Here is a 15,301-nt window from a genome sequence, read left to right as displayed (position 1 = left end):
TTCTAAATATTTCATTTATTTATGATTTCATTCCCAAGATTACATTAAATTTCCATTTAGACAAAAATAATCCATATCCTTTTCTTTTTTGTATCTCTACTTCCCTATATCACTGTGCTCACAGGGTAGCAACTCAGTTCATTGATTGCTTCACTAAAGTTTGGTTTTTTCTTTGACAAAGGGAGAAGATACTATTTTGAGAACATTCCCTAGCCTGGAAAACCTTAAGAATCAAAGATTTAACTGGAAAGTAAAGAACTAATGAGGATTTCATTGCTATTTATCAAATTAAAAAAAAAACTTCTTGTAAGCTACTTGACATTAATCTCATTGATGAGATTGAAGAATTGAAGAATTCCATATATAGAAATTGAAGAATTTCCATATAAGCACTATTGGGCACTCTATGCTATATATACTAAATATTGAAAGCTATATTAGAATTAAAGTGATATTAATATTCCTTCTTGAGTGGTATCCAGTGAGGATCTCCTGGAGACTGAATCTAGTGAAACAGCAAGGTTATAAGGCAGCATAAAGTAGAAGAAGATGCCTAGAAATTAAACAGGAAACTGTAAACACACACCCACACACACACACACACACACACACACAAACCAGGATTGAGTGTCATAAATCAGGTCATTTGTAAAAACCTATAGTAAACCTCCTATTTATAAGACACTGTTATGGACTCTGAAGGAATCCCAAAATGACCATGTTAGAGACCCTACCCCAAAGGGATTAAAATTAATACAGAAGAGACTGTATGGTCATAGATTATTATGGGGAGGAGAGAGAGAGAGAGAGTGAGTTAGATCTCTTCTAAGATAAATATTGGTTCTGCCTTTTGATCCCCTTTCATTAAATGCCTCTAAAGTTTTTAAAAATTTAAGATAAATCATATGTAAGAAGTAATTTAAATAAATCCTTCTTGCCAAGCACCTCACACAGCATCTCTTATCCCATTCCAAGACTTGATGTTTCTGGTTTTGAATTTGTCTGCATACAATTCAGATAATATTAAAAACAAAAATCTAGTAACAACACCCAAATAAAAGTCAGTGTTTCAATTATAAGTCGTCACATTCTTGAGTAAAGACAAGTACACTCCAGTAGTTAATCTTAAGTAAAAACTACGTTAGTTACCTTCCTATTAACATAAAAGTTATTTAATTTAAGATTTGAGGCTGTAAAACAAAACTAAACATTGAATCAAGATATCATTACAGAAATATATGTAGACTCCAAAGTCTAAATTTAAATTAAAACAGAATAAAGAAGAGATAAAGCAGCTTCTTACCTGTTTCCACCTCTGTAGTTTTTAGAAGTTTGTTCCCTTTTGCCTGTCTTCTTATTTTATTCCTACACATTATAAAAGGGCAACTATATTCTTCCTTTAAAGAGAAAACTCGGGGAGGAAAGGGAATGCTTATTTCACTCTTATCATTTGTGGAGTCCTTTTCCCTCAGTCACCATTCATATTTTTCATTATCTTGATGATTCCTCCTTGATTATCCATGTCTGTTCTCTGTGGTTTTATCTTGTAAGATCATATCTTCATGTCAGACTCTATTCTCCATAGTCTGATTCACAAGAAGTTATTAGAAAAGACTTATTTTAAAGACCTGTCTCCTTAGAAATGATTATACACACAAAAGGCTGCTCCTGGATAATTAAGAGTCTGGGGATAGAGGAAGTCAACCATTTTAATGGTTATCTATGTTCAGTCAATGGCAGCAGCTTTTTCAGACATTTCAGAACTCCAACTAAGCTTGAGCCTCAGATCAGAAGAAATACAAGAGCCATCTACTTTCATTGTTTGGGTGTTTTTTAATGGTCTAATAAATCATAGATAGCTCTATAGACTTTCCCTCAGATCTGACTACTGCTGACAGAAGAGGAGGATATTCTTCCATCCTTTATCAGTTATGTGCTAAAACAGCACACTTGTCAAAGCTGTGAGAGGTTTGCTGTTCCAGGTGTGTGATCAATACACAAAGATGTCAAAGATCCTCGGTGAGAGAAGGTCATGGCCTTGGATTCACTGATTCTACAGGTTCACGGTAGATCCCAGATTGCATTAGCAGTGAGTCACTTATCTTAAATTGATAAAAGAGTTTTTGCTAATAGTTTATTAGAGTAGTAATATAAATGGATTTAGCATATGAGAAAGGATGTGAAAACAAACAGAAATACTCCTGTACTGCAAGAGGGCCTATTATTACACCTTGAGTTTTCCACCCCACTATGCCCAAAGATAGTCATCCTCTGGGTGACTGTATATCTGAATCTTTTATAAAGTACACACACACAAAATTAAGGAATGCCTTTAGAAGCAGAACTCGAGTCACTAAAAAAGAACAAGAGCTCAAATAATAGAGTTAGTTAGATCTATTATGGGTCGTGGAGATGCTTTGATGTTCCTAGAATTGAACATGCTCTGTTCTCTAAAAGTGCATTTGCATCAAACCAGAGCATATTAATGTAAACATTAGGTGACATTACTGAGCATTTCCCATTCTCTCCTCCCCTTAGAGCCCTAACTTAATTATTTGGCTCTAGTTTCAGAATTCTTGCAATGATAGCTTTCCATTTTAGTGGATCTGTAATGTCAATCTGGATACTTTTCAGGTATCAGTTTGGAGTGCATGAATGTGTACTGGGGATAAGGACATCAGAGGCATAAACTGCACAAATGCTGCATGCACCTTTTGTATGCCAACAGCCCTGAAGATCAGTGTCTTGTTACCACTTCATCCAGAATTCACGTGTATCTCATAAATTCCTGTTTGGGAAAGTTACTTTTTATATACATACAAATGATGAGAATTCAATTTATATACGTTACTGAAGGGTGGGAAGAGAGATTAAGTAGCAGTTTACATCGTGCCAGTGATTTTATCATCATTCTGGTCAGCGAGTATAAGCTCTGTTTCCAAATAAGGTCACATTCGGAGCTACTGAGGGTTAGAACTTCCACATAGGAATTTGGGGAAACACAATTCAATCTCTAACAATAGTTAATTAACAAGACTCTATTTTCCTTATCAGTTATTATTTGCTAATATTTACATTAAGATTCAAACACTTCAGTTCCAAAATACATTTCAGAGTAATCAATCAACAAGTTTTATTGAATGCCCTTTTTTTAGAAAAATTAAGATTTCATTATGTATTGTGAGAGCTACAAAAGAAATATAAAATAAGGGCCCTTTCCTAAGGTAACTTATCCTACCACCTAGTAGAGGTGACAAAACTAAGCAACAATTACAACCTGTTTTACACAGAAAGATACATTAAAACATGCCTTACAGAACAAAACATTCTAGGTCTTTCTCGTATAATCTGGCAACACCTGATCAGATATTTTTGTTGTTATTTTTCTTATAGGTGCATTTTGAATCAATGTACCTTGGCCATATCCCAGAAGATGTTAAGATGCATAAGAATGCAGGTCACATTTATGGGTTCAATGGCTGCATTCAAGAGCTTCAAGTAAACAACAAAGAATTCTTCATCATTGATGAAGCACTACGTGGAAAGAACATTGAGAACTGCCATGTCCCATGGTGTGCTCGTCATCTATGCCACAACAATGGCACCTGCATCAGGTTAGTTCTAGCCTCTTGAACTCTAACCTATATTTCTTGTCTCCATTCTTAAAACAACAAAAACCAGCAGCACTGTCATCTGGGTGATGGAAAGGTCTGGAACTTCCAATTTTGTGTATGCATCATCTAGGTGTTTCACACATGTGGTGGATACTTGTTTGTTCAAAGAAAGTTGTATATTGTGGTTCCAATGTCAAGAAATACTTGACCTCTGAAAATAACTAGGTAACTGGACCTGATTTTGGCAATTTCAGATAGATTCAAGCATAATTTACCAAGGTGTTCTGCTTTTGGAATATATAAATGACAGATTTTTATTCATTGATAATTGTTTTGATGCATTCATTTTTATTGCATTTTTTTGCTTCATCTTCAAAAATATAAAAGATCAACTCAGATCTCTAAGATTGAAGATGGAGAAGAATACTTATATCTGTTTCTTCTTTTTATTTGCAATCTGTATGTCAAGGAGGAAAAAGCCTATATACCTTATTTCCCTTGAAATAAAGATTCATCCTGCTCTTATAAGATTAAAAAGATTTTAATTACAATTACTTTCTGCTCCACTAAAATGTCTTAAGTGAATCAACCCTGAGGGAGTCTCATTTGGACAGTGTAGAACATATTCCCAAATTTCTTTAATCCTCTGAGAAATCTTTATTTCAGGGCTACAAATAATGACAGAGAGGATGGTAAAGCATGTACAGATTATATTAACTAAAGTCAAGGAAAAATTGACCAAATCTCACAGGAAATATCTTAATTAATTCACCTCAGTGTTTCTAAGGGGCAAGGTATCAAGTAGGTAATGACTCCACAAAAGTAAACATCTGTATGCATAGTGTGGGAAAGAGAAAATAATTTATCGCAAGAGTAGATAGGAAATGGTAGGCAGAGATGGGCTCTGAAAATAATCACTGGAAAAGGAAATGAAAAACAACATAGAACCACAGACCAAAGACAGGAACAGAGGAATGGGCAGGTATGATAAAGTCAAGGTGATATATTTACCGAACAATCACACTCTGACCTAATATTTGAGGAGAAAGCATAGTTTAGTGGAAAAAGAGGATATCAACTCTTGGGGTGTCTAAACCCTTTGCTTCTGATTAGCTCTGCCCAAGTGTGTGCCTTGATTTACACATTTGTAAAATGACACCAGCAATTAGGACTTATTTCATATAAGAAAAATATAACAGATGAAGTTTCAAAGGACTTGAAAAGAGTGAATTTTGAGTTTGAGTGAAGCTAACTTCCTTGGTCGTGGTTATTTTTCTGAAAGAAACAAAACCAAGGTCTTATTTAATAAGTAGTCTGCTTTATAGTGAACCCACTAATAGCAATTATTTTTAAAACATATAATAATGCAAAAATTATCCAGTAAGATAACCTTCAGGACCCTGAAGGAAAATTAACTGTTGTGTAACTAAGTGAAATAGAAACAGGAAAACAGCTTTTCCTACTGACTTACTAATGTCTGAAATATTTGTGTCATTCAACCTAAATTAAATATTGCCAATGAGGCTTAACCACTGACAGAATTATAAAAGTGACAAGAATTGTGTTTCCTCTCTTTCTATATATGATGAACAGACTCTAACATAGACCCCATTATCCCTCTCCCAGTGTTCATGCCTTTGTATGATTCCCTCTCCTTTAGTGTAGGATCTATGATTTGCTTTGAACCTACAGAATTGGTGAAATCAATTGGTGAACCAACAGAAGGTGGTGAAACGTCAATTATGTCATTAGGTTACGTAAGATTGTAGCTGCATCTTGCAAGGAGACCCTCTCTGTCTTGCTGACTTTGATAAAGCATGAAGCATTTTGGAGAAGGTCCATGTGACAGGGCACTGAGAATAGCCTCCAGCAAACAACCAGTAAGGTGGCCTCTAGCTGACAGCCAGCAAATATTGAAGCCCTCAGTTCTACAACTGCAAGAAACTAAATTTTACCAACAACCACTTCAGCTTGGGAGCAGGTCCTTCCCAGTTGAACCTTGAATAAGATCCCAACCTGACCAACACCTTGACTGAAGCTTATGGGCCTCTTATACAGAGGACCAGTTAAGCCTTTCCTTAAACCCTTGACCCACAGAAAAAATAAGATAATAAATGTGTTTTAAGTTGCTAATTCTGTGGTAATTTTGCCATACAGCAAGAGAAAACAATTATACTCTAATTTTCTACAGAAGTGTCCGCATCACCAACTCGGAGAATAGGTAAGAGTTAGTTTTACTTTGTAACAATAACTCTCAGAGATGTAAGCCAAATACATGCTAAATGAAATAAATCTTTTATTTTCATAAACTAGAGAACCTCACATGACTTCCAGTTTTAGTTATTTAATATGTATTTGAAAAAAAAGTAAAAATAATTATTCTAGTAGGATAGATATAAATAGTCCTAGGTTCATTCTCTTAGATTTATTTCAGCAAACATTGCCTGAAGGCCAACTGAGGGAAAGTACTATGTGAAACGAAGATGTATATTTAAGACACTATCCTGCACACAAGCAGCTTTCAGTTTAGTATGGAAGCTTTATCAGCACTTAAGGCCTTAGAGTGAATTTCCCCCCCCCACACACACAAAAGTATCTGTTTTCCATCATATGCATTATTCTGGCTTTCCATATCAATTTCTCAGTCTTTCAACCTCTCAACCCCTACTCCAGAGAAATCCACTCAAATGACAGCTGATTTTGGCAAGCACTATTTAAGGTCTTCCAGATCTGTATGTGCCTTTTATTGTTAGTAAAATGGAGACTAGCTGGCTGTAACCCCAAATAACACACTCTTCACATCCTCTGAACAACATGATTGCTATCTTGATTACCAATGCTGAACTGCCAGAACTACTCTTTGCGTTATTGCATCCAGGACATGCTGGTCCATGGCAACTACAACTTCCAATCCAGCATCTCCTTATGCACACCAACACCATAATACACTGGAGTTGGCTAATTTCAGAACAACAACAAAAATAGACTTCTCAGAAGGATCATAAGAACAGCCCCTTGGAGGTCAAAAGTTTAATCCAAGAAGAGCACAGATAGCTATAGGGCTACAGGGAAGATGATCAGAATAAGAATGGTATGTTTACTCTTTCCTGTTTTGTCTAAAATACCAATAGTAAACCATAATAGGGCATTCCAGCAGTCTGTGTAGCAACTCATAAGGAGAACCAGAATATGTACTGAAGGAGGACTCCCAGTGAGGCCATGAGCAGCTTCAGTCCATAGAGAAGAACACAGAACAAAGAAATGTCATAAAGAATCCTCACCATGACCAACACACTGCCCCCAGCAGACACATACCCATACTTGGAATACATGGAATGGTATAAAGTTTTCCAACCAAGGAACCTAGAGAAACTCTGCTACTGAGCCCTATCTTGACTTGGACAAAATGGACCTGAACTGGCTTAATGCTTTTGGCAACTCAGTTCCCATCTGTGTTGTTGGCAAAAGCCAAAGATTATTTTCCTGTCCGTGTTGTCGCATCATAAAAAGGATCTCCCCAGGACCTTCCAGACTGTCTTCCAACCCTTGTCACCTTTTGGGTCTGTCAGTGCTATCTGACTTGATGTCATTCCTGAGCCTGCCTACCCAGGCAGACTTCTAAACTCTCCTCTTCTTTTCTCCTGTTTTTTTGTTTGTTTTTGCTTTTTATATATGCAAACAGATATATTCTGGAGGAGAATGTAAAATCAACATGCATTTGAAAACATGAAACTTCAATAATTAAATACCTGTCAAGGGCTGGAAGGATGAGATACTTTGACCCCTAAGGAGTAGGGGCTCATTTTGGATTATTCTAATGGGAAAAAGCTGAATAATTAGAATATTTCATGGTGGTTTGCCTTCTGAAACTATGAGGGTCCTCATGAGTCTGGGTTTGCTTTCCATGGCTTCCTGGCACTAGCAACTATTCTTAGAAATGAAATGCATATTATTCTTATGGATTGGCAATATCAGTGTTTTAGCAAATCAAAACACAAATGTTATGTTTGTAATGATTTCTAATTAGGGCACTATAAATAGCTGGAGTATAAAATAGTCAACCTGGGAAGGAGAGCCATCCACGATCCTCTGTCTTGCTGAGTAACTGGGAGAAATGAGACAACCAGGGAAATCTCAGATTTTCAGAATCCTCAGAAATTATTGAACCTTATACCTCATTTACAATGTCCTTCACTCTGTCCTTGTTTCACTCCTGTCTTTTTGGTATGTCTTTGTTTTTTTCATGTTTATCACATTGTAGTTAGTTAAAAATCCAGTTTGAACTGCCCCCAGCAGATCCTTTTAGTAAACTGACATGAAGAAGTCACTTCAAATCCTGGCTTAGTTGCTTAATAATTATGTGAACTTGGGCAAGTTTGCTAATCTTTTGGAACCCCATTAACTGAGCTAGAAAGTAGAGATGCTTTCTGTATCAGGTAGGAGTCCTTCTGTTACAAATTCTGGGAAACTCATCCCAAACAGAATTTACTGGTTCACACTAAGTGGAAGGCTATGGATTCCCATTTTAGGTATCTTTTGATTCATGACTTAAAGGCCACCCTAGGGCCCAGTTTCTTCTGCTCCCTTTGGACACTTCAGTTTTAACTCCATTCTCAGATTTCAAATATAGCAAAATGGCTATAGGTGCTCCATCACCTACACCCCTCAGGTTTTCTCTCTTCTCCTATTTTCCCAGAAGAGGAGATTGGATTCAAGACAGCTTTCAAAATAGCAGAGCAATTTCAATAAGGTATATCAATATTTAGCCTTTCTGGATTGAAAAGGAATAGACAGAGTGACCTGATAGAATTCTTTTTTGGTCTACAAGTTTATTTTACTTCCAAAGTAACAGACCCTGTATGTTCAGAAAGAAAGAGTCATTATTAGAAGGTCAAGAAGAAAGCTTTTTTACCTCTCAGCTTTTCTGTCTCAAGATATAAAGACACTAATTTTTAAATACTATAGCATGTATGCATGATGGTTTTACTTGAAAATGCAAATAATTTGTCATCACAATTTAATTGATCTAGTCCAGTGACTTTCATCTAGAATTTAAAAAAAAATCTCTCCTAACCTTAAGAGAGAGAAAAGTTTTTTTCAGTACACACGCACACACACACACACACACACACACACACACACACACACTTGTACATCCTAATCCACATCTCCTGGGAATGCTTTTTCCAACATGTAAAGACTAGTGGTTTAATAGGAGATAACCCTTAAAGAAGCATACTTACTCTAAAGAAGAGTAGGATGGTAAGTGAAGAGACATTCAGTACCATAAAGCTATACTTTAGGGTTAATGCAATCAACCCTATTTATAGCTATTTGTAAACAAAATCATCACTCATTGTAGCAGCTTGGTTGATAAAATTCAGTGTTAATAAGTTCTGTCCCTCCATTGTCTATGAAGGTAACCTGCTTACAAGAAGACAAATTTCATGTTGAAAAATATTAAGAGGAGTAACACTTCAGCAGCTTTACCAAGCAAATGTCATTCTGCTTTGAGTACCATCACATGTTTCTGGACAGTATCCAACCTTTTTTCATTTTGTTATAAATCTGTGCTAGAATTTTCAAACCCCTGTGGTTGCTCATTTCAGAGAAACCCAAATTGCATGTAGTGAAATTCAGTTTAGAAAAGTGATACAGAAGGGTTATTCTGAGTATCCAAATCTCTATGGACTTTGAACAAGCTGTTTCCAAAAGGGCATACATAGGAAGGTTAGCAAATTAAACAGATAATATTTAAATCACTTTCTCCTTTCTATGCCAGATGTTTTTAAATAGGTTAAATAATAATTTTAAAGGATCTCAGGTTTGGGAATATAACCTATACAACAAATGTACTAAGAACTCATGTCACTGACATTATAGTAAGTAATTATTGAAATGCAAGTTTTAAACTTAGTCTTAATTTTACCAGGTGCTAAGCCTATAGGAATGTATTTTATCATGCACTGAAAGTCAGTAATTCCCATATGTGAATGAATGTGCTGTCTGTGCCTCTAATTGTTCTCATAGCTTTTATTCATCACTAACCAATGCTACCCTCCATGTGCTGGGGCAGGGGTCAGCAAACTTTTTTGTAAATGTCAAAATAGCAAATATTTCAGACTTTGCATCACAGCGATTCAACTCTGCTATTGTAACTCTAAAGCAGCCTTTGACAACATATAAAAAATGAATGGGCATGGCTGTGTTCCAGTAAAACTTTATTCACACAAATAGATGACTAGCAGGATTTGGCCCAAGGGCCATGGTTTGCAGACCACTGCACTAGGATAAAAGATGGATGAAAGAGTTGTTTTATTCAGTTCACTGACCAAGAAAGTCCAACTCAATTTAATTTTCAGTGTTAAACAATGTTTTCATAGATAGATAGATAGATAGATAGATAGATAGATAGATAGATAGATAGATAGATAGATAGAGGTGCCTGGGTGGCTCAGCTAGTTGAGCATCCAACTCTTGATTTCGGCTCAGGTCATGATCTCACAGTTCCTGAGATCAAGCTCTGCATCACACTCTGTACTGACAGTATGGAGCCAGCTTGGGATTCTCATCTCTCCTTCTTTCTCTGCCCCTCTCCCATTGCTCACAGGTACTCTCTCTCTCTTTCTCTCTCTCAAAATAAATAAATAAACATGTTTTTAAAAGTTATATGGGTATTATAAGGTATTGACTCATGCAGTTATGGAGGCTAGGAAGTTCTGCAATCTGTCAGTCCGCTAGCTAAAAACCCAAGAAAGCTAGTAATGTAGATGCCAGTCTGAGTCTGAAAGCTTGAAAACCAGAAGCGTTGATGGCAGGAGATTGATGTCACAGCTCAACAGTCAGAGAGCAGGGCGCCTGGGTGGCTCAGTCGGTTAAGTGGCCAACTTCAGCTCAGGTCATGATCTCGTGGTCCATGAGTTCAAGCCCCGCGTCGGGCTCTGTGCTGACAGCTCAGAGCCTGGAGCCTGTTTCAGATTCTGTGTCTCCCTCTCTCTGACCCTCCCCCGTTCAGGCTCTGTCTCTCTCTGTTTCAAAAATAAATAAACGTTAAAAAAAATTTTTTTAATAAAAAATAAAAATTAAAAAAAAAAAAACAGCAAATTCTACTTTCCTCTACTTTTTGTTCTGTTCAGATCCCCAAGGGACTGGATGATGCCCATCCAAGTTGGAAAGGGTCATCTGCTTTATTCAGTCTACCAATTCAAATACTGATTTCTTTTAGAAACGCCCTAAGAGATACACCCAGAAATAATGTTTAACCAGCTATTTAGGTATCCTGTAGCCCAGTCAGGTTGACACATAAAATTAACTAAAGTAATCTCCAAAAAAAAAAAAAATTGTATTTCTTACCATTAGGGAACTTTCATTGTTCCCATTGTCCCATGTGAATAGAAGTAAAAATTGGTTTCTTTCATTCTGTTCTTTCAATTCATTTTCCCTTTTCTTTCAATCCATGTTTTCTCATTTCATAGACATCTTTTTTGACATTGTTTGATAAAAAGAACTTTTTTTGTGATTTCTAGGTATTTAGTTTTCAAATCATTTAGCACTTCAAAATGAGGTAGGAGCTGTAAATTGAATTTGAAATTGCAGTAGTAACAACCATTAGAGTACAAAAGATTAGGGTATCATGTCTTAGCATTTCTATCTGTTCTGTAGTGAGTGGCAACACCCCCACAAAATGTTTGCTTGTCTTGTCATTTCATAGTGGTATGTAGCTAGGCATCACCTGCTGAGATCTTTTAGTTATTACTCTATATCCAGGCCAGATTACCCCTAATCTAGCTCAGTGGTCTACTCTCACCTTCTGAATACCGGGGGGGGGGGGCTGAAGAGCCTATTTCAGATCAATTTCTCACCACAAATTTAAACTAATAACATCTTCAAATATTTAATCCTTCTTCTTAGTTGCTACACTTTCTGTCTACAGTCAGCATCCTTGAAATTGTACTCAGAATTTGTGTCTCATGTCGTAGAGGACTAATTTGTATTTGGTTAGATTATTCTCAGCTGTAAAAGTTTGCTACTGAGCATCTAAGCATCTCAATTGTAGGTAGCCCCTATTGCTAGAAATAAGGTGAAAAAAGAAAGTACCCAACCAGGTTTCAGGTAAAAATTTAGGAGTGTATGTGGTCTTCTCCATTTCTCTCATTGTGTTAATTAATTGAGCATTTAAGACATTTATCTATGTATCCTTTCATTAAAGGCAGTTTAAACTTTAGAGGGTTTTAGTTTTCTTTTGTCAGTGATGTCAAGCGTGCTCTGTAGGATTTCTCTTTACTTTTTCTTAATGGAATATCATGCATGTTCCAGAGCTTTCTATTCATGTTGACATATTAAAAGCATGATTCAGCCTACTTCAGTTTAAAACTTCCACCTTACATTTAGTTTAATGGTTCCAGTCCCCTTCCTGGTTGGGTAGACCTGGAGTTCAAGAACTTGAATGGAGAAAGAATGTGATGTTTTCTTCCTGATGCCTTTCTGTCCCTCTTCTGTGTCTAGTTTGTCCATATTTGGGGCTGTGCTGGGGCAGAAGGGATTTGATTGAAATAGATTCAGAGGTTTTCTTCTTAAATGGTGCCATTTTGGTTCCGTATGTTCTCCCTACAACAGAAGCTCAGTGCTGGATCTTGTGACACATATGTATGTGAGTCTTCACCAAAATCTGCACAAGGGGCCACTCCATGGTCCAGTTACCCAAGGGAGGAAAAGATCTCTGGTTTATTCCTCCGAGCCTTATACTTCACAACTCCTTACTTGCTGGTGTGCTCTCCCCCAGTATAGACCTGGTTTACTCTGGAGCAAATGAAGCTAAGAGTCTCCCTCCCCCCACCCTTACACATGTCCTTCTGAGACTTGGGAGTTGCTAGGAATTGCAGTAGGTTATTATAGTTCTCTTTCAGAGGGCAAACTAGCTTGCAATCAAGATTCATTTCCATGTAAGCATTTCCTGGGAAGAGTCTAAAGAGATTTCAGAGAAAGAGGCCCGAATCTCCAAACTTCCTTGTAAGTCACTGAGATTTCTTTTCTCATTGTAAATAAATATTCACTTTTATACACAATTCTGTGTATATACTTTTAAATCCTGTTTGTTATAAAGACCAGTGTCAAAGGTCAATTTTCAAAGAGTTTCAAACCTGACTTTCACACAAGTACATAATGAACACATGCCAAAGATTTAGTTATCTCATTAATGAAGACATGAGCATGATGGTTAAGGCTGCTTCAAAGAGAATCCAAGAGACTGAGGACAGAGTGTCACTGAGTGAATGCTAAAATAAGACTGCTAAGTTAAAGACAAAAGTAGTTAGTACCCTACAAGAGAACAAAATGTAATTTTGTAGTTTTCTTTCCTACCATTTTATGCTTGTTTGCTTCTCCATCAGACAAAAATCTACAAGTTAACATGTAACTTCAGGATCTGGGCCTAATCAATAGTAAATAGTGAGCCACAGAAAAGTGCATTCTTCCAGAGGATTACATAATCTTTAAGCAGACCTGTTAGAAAATACTCTAGTAGGATATTAAAAGAATATGCTCTTGCCCCTTTGTCTTATTTCTGAGCTTTGAGCTTTTTCTGAATACCGGCCATCTTCTGCATTACCAAAAGATGGGAGTCCCAGCTGCTCAGTCCTATGCCTCTGCTTTCCTTAATGTTTAACAAGCTGGAGGTTATCATAAGCAAAAAAGCACTTAGAAAAATAGACCCATTAAAGTCTTCCATGATGTGAAAAACAAATATATCAGTGCTATTATTAGAAGAAAGGAAAAATACAGGCATGTTTTAGCTCCATATTACTGAGATGAAATGTAATGTATCACAACAAAATATTTTGGTAACTTTTTTCTGTTTTTTCCCCTGCAATATCCATATTTAGAAATTATTTTAATACAATCTGTTTGATGAAAATGGGATTTGTGTATCTTTAAGATCATTCATCCATCCCTTCTTTCATACCACAAGCATTTGCAGAGAACCTTTTTTATGTTGAGCAGTGCGATGCATGGGATTTATAAAGAACAATAAGACATGGGATCTTTTTCTACATACTCTTTTACTTATGATAATCTCAGGTTTGTAAAACATTAAGGGCTGCAGAGTAAAATGTGTTTTTTTCAATTATGCATACAAGGTTCAGTCTTAGGTTGAAACAGTCTAGGTTGCACAGCCTGTTGTTTATCTTTTTGATCTCATTTCTTTCCCCCATTCTACAAGTGTCAGGTATTGTGAAAATGGATTGATGTGGGGTCATTTATTCTTGCTTGGATAGTCTGACTGAAACTGCAGGGTTCTTAGTTGCTTATAAAAGTGGATCACATATTTGGAAAGCATAACTCTTACCAATGTAAGTGTCACAGGGTTCTTGGTAAAGTACAAATGCAGTTTAAATTGATTTTCTAACCACTTTTATTACTGCTATCCTTGAGTGCAGCAACAAGGGTTGAGCATTTGTTTTTACAGGGCAGAAAGCATTTAGGTCCTCTGCAAATCAGAGTTTCATTAAAGTCGTGATTGCTAATACAATTATATTTAAATGAGAACAAACAAGATTAAACGTGAAGAAATTGTATCATTTACACCAAATTTGAAAAGTCTCAAAGAGTTAAATTTTCAAGGTTTGACTAATAGAAAAGACCACTATCAAATTCCACACATATTTTTTACATCATATTTATGCAGCAAGGTCAAACAAGTAGGGGGAAAAAATCTCATCTTCAATTTTCTCTACCCTTAGGTAATAATACATGGAGAACTCATTTGCCCTGATTGATCTTCCTGGGCATAAGAGACCTCTCTGGCTTAAATCCCATCTGAAAACTATCCTTCCTCTCCTTTTCTTATAGAATTCTAACAGTTTTTTTTTTTTCTCCAAAGAACAAGCAAGCAAAATATGAGCTGCTAATATGTTTTCCTTGACTGTTTTGCTCCCCTTCAAAAACTGTTAATTAATGGGGTTTTAGGAAGAATTTATGTATTAAAACCAGTTTGTTTTGTAACTAGAAATACTTATTCTTGTTTTAAATCTACATGGCTTACTACTTAAAGCTTTCATTTGTATACATGCGCACGCACACACATACACACACAAAAGATTTGGTAAATTGTGTTATGATTTTTATATGTAATTGGATATGCAGCTGTTAAAATTGTGTGGAAAACTTGACAAACAAAATGAAAACAAAGCACAGGTAAAGCTGGAATGAAATGTGAGATATCTAGAATCCCTTGGCTTAGGTTTGCAAAATGCTTAAAACAAGGAGTTTAAATAATTAATTTAGGAAGCAAACAAACCAATCATTTTGGTTCAGTAGTAGACAGAATTCCCAAGCCTTACATTTTGTTCCTGGCCCATTTGCTGCCTATTAGTTACCTTAGGAAAATTGCTTAACCTTTTATACTAGGAAAATGAAGTAAGAATTGTTCCCCCTCCCCTCCTACACAGCAAGTGATTTGGAGAACAAGTTAAAACTTGTTAAAAACCTATGAGTATAAAGACTAGATGGAAAAACACTGGAAAATAAATTTGGTTATTGTTTATTGACATCAAAACACAATAGTGGCTTCAAGCAAGTACTGTCTATAAACACTGCTGATTGCCATTGACCTAGCAATTACCAAGTGCTGTCTTTGTTTTGGAAAACGAGATAGTGGTACTGTTCTGATGTAATTTTATCTGAAAATG

General features: G+C 36.2%; 1 protein-coding gene across 1 annotated transcript in view; it reads left to right on the top strand.

Annotated features, from left to right (window-relative positions):
• The window catches only part of LOC131515417 (protein eyes shut homolog), a 779,912-nt gene that overhangs the window by 550,677 nt on the left and 213,934 nt on the right, over positions 1–15,301 (top strand). The window contains exon 13 of the mRNA XM_058736156.1: positions 3,394–3,614. Within this exon, the coding sequence (XP_058592139.1) occupies positions 3,394–3,614 (221 nt within the window). The remainder of the gene's footprint in view (positions 1–3,393; positions 3,615–15,301) is intronic.

This window comes from Neofelis nebulosa, chromosome 6 (assembly GCF_028018385.1).
Source record: "Neofelis nebulosa isolate mNeoNeb1 chromosome 6, mNeoNeb1.pri, whole genome shotgun sequence".
Classification (NCBI taxonomy): Eukaryota; Metazoa; Chordata; class Mammalia; order Carnivora; family Felidae; genus Neofelis; species Neofelis nebulosa.
Note: the sequence above shows the minus strand (reverse complement) of the source record. Positions and strands in the feature narration are given on the sequence as shown.